The sequence below is a fragment of the Penaeus monodon genome, chromosome 32 (genome assembly GCF_015228065.2).
Source record: "Penaeus monodon isolate SGIC_2016 chromosome 32, NSTDA_Pmon_1, whole genome shotgun sequence".
NCBI lineage: Eukaryota > Metazoa > Arthropoda > Malacostraca > Decapoda > Penaeidae > Penaeus > Penaeus monodon.
Window position 1 is genome coordinate 31,188,012 of NC_051417.1, and position 756 is coordinate 31,188,767.

Sequence of the window (756 nt, forward strand, 5' to 3'; positions counted from 1 at the left end):
GATGTAACAACTTTCTCTTGAAATCGAGTTTGTTGTCAACAGAAAAGATATTACAGTTATTATATACATAAGTCTTCCTACGCCATATCATACCATTATGAAAACTGAACTCATAATAAATTTTTAACATTTGTTTCGAGTACTTTCTCATTATCATCTAGTCACAATTTACTTATTTTGTCTTAAGTAGATCTCCATTTTTCTGTTTGTGAGTTCCTTAGATTTTTTTTTTTTTTCGAAAATTTATTTATTTTGTCTCCGCACGCCTTCCGTTTTTTACTGATACTTCCTCGCTGCCTCGTCAATGGCGTGGTGGACGGCAAAGGTAGTTCTTTCGTAAGGTTGGCTGACCGCAGGATAGTGCTGAGGACTGAAAGAAAGAGAGAGAAATGATTAAGAGTTGGTGGGGCAAGTTTGCAATGTTTATTCGTTTGAACTATACTGTGTCCTTCCCCCCAAAAAATGGAATTATACTAAAATTGATTCTGCTTATAAGTAATTCGGGTAGAAAATGATTTTGCCGAAGTGATTCTACCCATTTAGACGTATAATGAAATCTAACGCATTTAAGTCAATCCGGGAAAATCATCTCTAAATTAAATTCTAGTACAGATAAACTTGCCAAAAAATGACACCTAAAATATTTAGGCGAAAAATAATTCGACCGAAACAATTTCATATATAAAAAAATCACCAATGGTGATCCCACACTTTTATTCTATAAACAAACAAACAAACAAACTAAAAAAAAACAGC

The 756-nt window shown here is 33.1% G+C and overlaps 1 protein-coding gene across 1 annotated transcript in view; it reads right to left on the reverse strand.

Moving 5' to 3' along the window:
* Window positions 1-6: 6 nt before the first annotated feature.
* Window positions 7-756, reverse strand: part of LOC119593321 — a 6,078-nt gene continuing 5,328 nt past the window's right edge. Inside the window, exon 3 of the mRNA XM_037942249.1 lies at window positions 7-370. Within this exon, the coding sequence (XP_037798177.1) occupies window positions 277-370 (94 nt within the window). The 3' untranslated portion in view covers window positions 7-276. The remainder of the gene's footprint in view (window positions 371-756) is intronic.